Source organism: Thamnophis sirtalis, unplaced genomic scaffold, assembly GCF_051295495.1.
Source record: "Thamnophis sirtalis isolate CommonGarterSnake01/CBP01778 unplaced genomic scaffold, rThaSir2_p1.2 scaffold_10, whole genome shotgun sequence".
Classification (NCBI taxonomy): Eukaryota; Metazoa; Chordata; class Lepidosauria; order Squamata; family Natricidae; genus Thamnophis; species Thamnophis sirtalis.
Window position 1 is genome coordinate 38,650,555 of NW_028261390.1, and position 2,500 is coordinate 38,653,054.

General features: G+C 35.5%; 1 protein-coding gene across 1 annotated transcript in view; it reads right to left on the reverse strand.

The window, feature by feature from the left end:
* Window positions 1–2,500, reverse strand: part of FAT4 (FAT atypical cadherin 4) — a 137,735-nt gene that overhangs the window by 53,606 nt on the left and 81,629 nt on the right. Inside the window, exon 2 of the mRNA XM_014055687.2 lies at window positions 1,449–1,580. Coding sequence (XP_013911162.2) covers window positions 1,449–1,580 — 132 coding nt within the window. The remainder of the gene's footprint in view (window positions 1–1,448; window positions 1,581–2,500) is intronic.

Consider the following 2,500-nt stretch of genomic DNA (forward strand, 5'->3'; position numbering starts at 1 on the left):
CTGACTACTGGAATCTTTTCTCTTGCTTTTACAAGGCTATTATTATCTTATACCCAATCCGTGACAGCAACAGATAATGGTAATATCAAGAATACCAGTATAAAAGATAATATTTTCACCCTAAAGGTAACATTGTTGCACCAAAACTTTCAAGTGTAAGTCTGCCCAAAATGACACTAAATCACAAGCTTCTGATTTTATATGGCTCTTAGGATTTCATGCTAAGACTTGGCAAGACTTTCAAGACTTAGCTAATTTTTTAAAAAAAGTTTACTGGAAACAAGAATTAAGCCAAAATAAATAGATGATGGTCAACGTGAGGATGAATTTCTTACCTATATCAACTGTAATTTAAACTCATTGCTTTGTTCTAAATTAATTATTTTGCACTGAAATGAGCAACTCTAATGCGGGTTCTGAAAACCCACAATTCTTTAGCACTCCTTATCTTGGAGGTGAGGCCAGTTCACCTATTGTGACTATGACCTGAGATATGGTTAGAGAATCTTGTCCAGTCCCTTTTGGTCCCTGACTGAATAATCATTGATTGATTGAATGAATGAGTACCATTAACCTGATGTGAACCCTTAGTGATCTTTTTAATTAGTCTTGCTAATCATATGTCAGCCTTTGTTTTGCTGCTGCTTCGGCTGTCATTGAAACGGGGAGGGGGGCATGGTATCTGGGAGGGGAATTATGATGTGCTGGAGAAAGTTTCTAGACGCTGATCTGACCACCTTACTACGCATGTGGAAGAAGGGAGTTTTCCGCCAAGGCCAACTGTCCAGCATTCCATCCTGATGACTTTTGAAATTATCTCCCACCTGACAGTTGGGTGCATTATAATTGGACTATGAACAGGGATGCCAAGGGGAGGGGATTGAATTATACATGATATTATTTGCTTTCGCGCCTAATTAACCAGACTCAGCTTTGTTTTGCAACTGTTCGTTTATAATTAGTAAAAGTACACTTGATTTCAATTCAAATGGAGTTGAGTGGTTTCTTTCCTGATTACTAAATGAAGTCGATGCTGACATTATACTTCAGAAAGCAGAGTCAGTACAGATATCGAGAAATAACTTTTTAATCAGAAATTCATAACATTTCTTTGAAATGGCCTCAGGACTGCATAGCTTTTTTGTTAATGGGCAAAGAAGTCTACACAGAAATCATGATCAGGAAGGTTGGCATAAGAAAAGACAAATATAGGTAAAAAGACAAGTCCTTAAGCTTCCCTACCTAGCTCAAGTGTTTGGGAGTCTTCAGCTAAACATATTTGTGATAAATTATATCAAACTCCATTTTTAATCAGCAATCACATTTTATGTCCTACTCCCCTAACAACTCTTAATGTTTCAGTTATATTGTAGAAAATCAATCTGGGTATTCAAATCACTTTAACACCAACACTATAACACCATTCAGAAAAATAGCCAACCTCCTACCTCATCAGCATCTGTAGCTGTTAGTTGCATTATTTTAGATCCATCCCCTATATTCTCTTCTACAGTCAGATCAAGCATATCTGTAGGAAACACTGGTGGATTGTCATTAACATCCTGCAGAGTTATTTCCACCTACAGTGAAAGTAAGAGAAAAATATAATTAATTGAATACTCCTGCAAATTATTTATGTTTTTATAAATTCAAAGAAATAGTGCATCATTTAATCCTTTAAGAAGTTTCCTAAACAAAAACAAGAAATAAGACAGTGTCTGTTAAATTTCTACATTGTTATTAAATCTTCCAAGAAAAGCTTCTAGCTTCCATAAAGCTAATTTGACTTGTTGATAGTAACTGAATTTAAATGGTCCTAGTCTAGTTTACATTGGACATGGTCCACTGATTGACTGTCAATGTAATCCCCAAAAGTTGGCCTCTAGAGGACAGCTGCCAAGACCCAGGGCACAAGATCACTCAACCATTAAATGCTGCCTGACATAAAGACAAGGTGGTGTAAAATTCTCCCTGACTATTTATATATTGGCAAGTATCACAACTAAAACAAGGAATGCAACTTTTAGCATAAAAATAGGACATGATAGACACTTCTGTATGAAAGGGAATCTTAAAAATTAGTATTAGAAGCATATCATATGAACATTCTTTTGGACTTACTCTCTTTTTTCACCTTTAACCCAAACATATTTTATTTTTCACAAGTTCTGTTTATATTCTTTGGAGACATTAATGGTAGCATCTGAAAGATCTGCTGAAGTTGTTTACTCTCTTCTATGTAAGCAAGTTTGTTTAGTTCTCATAGGATTGCTGATGCAGCATTTAAAAGCTTAGATTTCCTTTCTTAGGTAGACACATACTAATTATTTCCCAATAAAGAAGCGACAGACAACAGCTGGTTTATATCTTTAGTGAAAGTAAGAGGGCCCTAAGCAATAACTTTACCAAAACCTGAAGACCACCAAGGAGATAATGTCACAGTTCTGATAGAGTTCCCTTCAGCAAAGACAGAAAGCAAATACATTAGTAAATGAAAAAA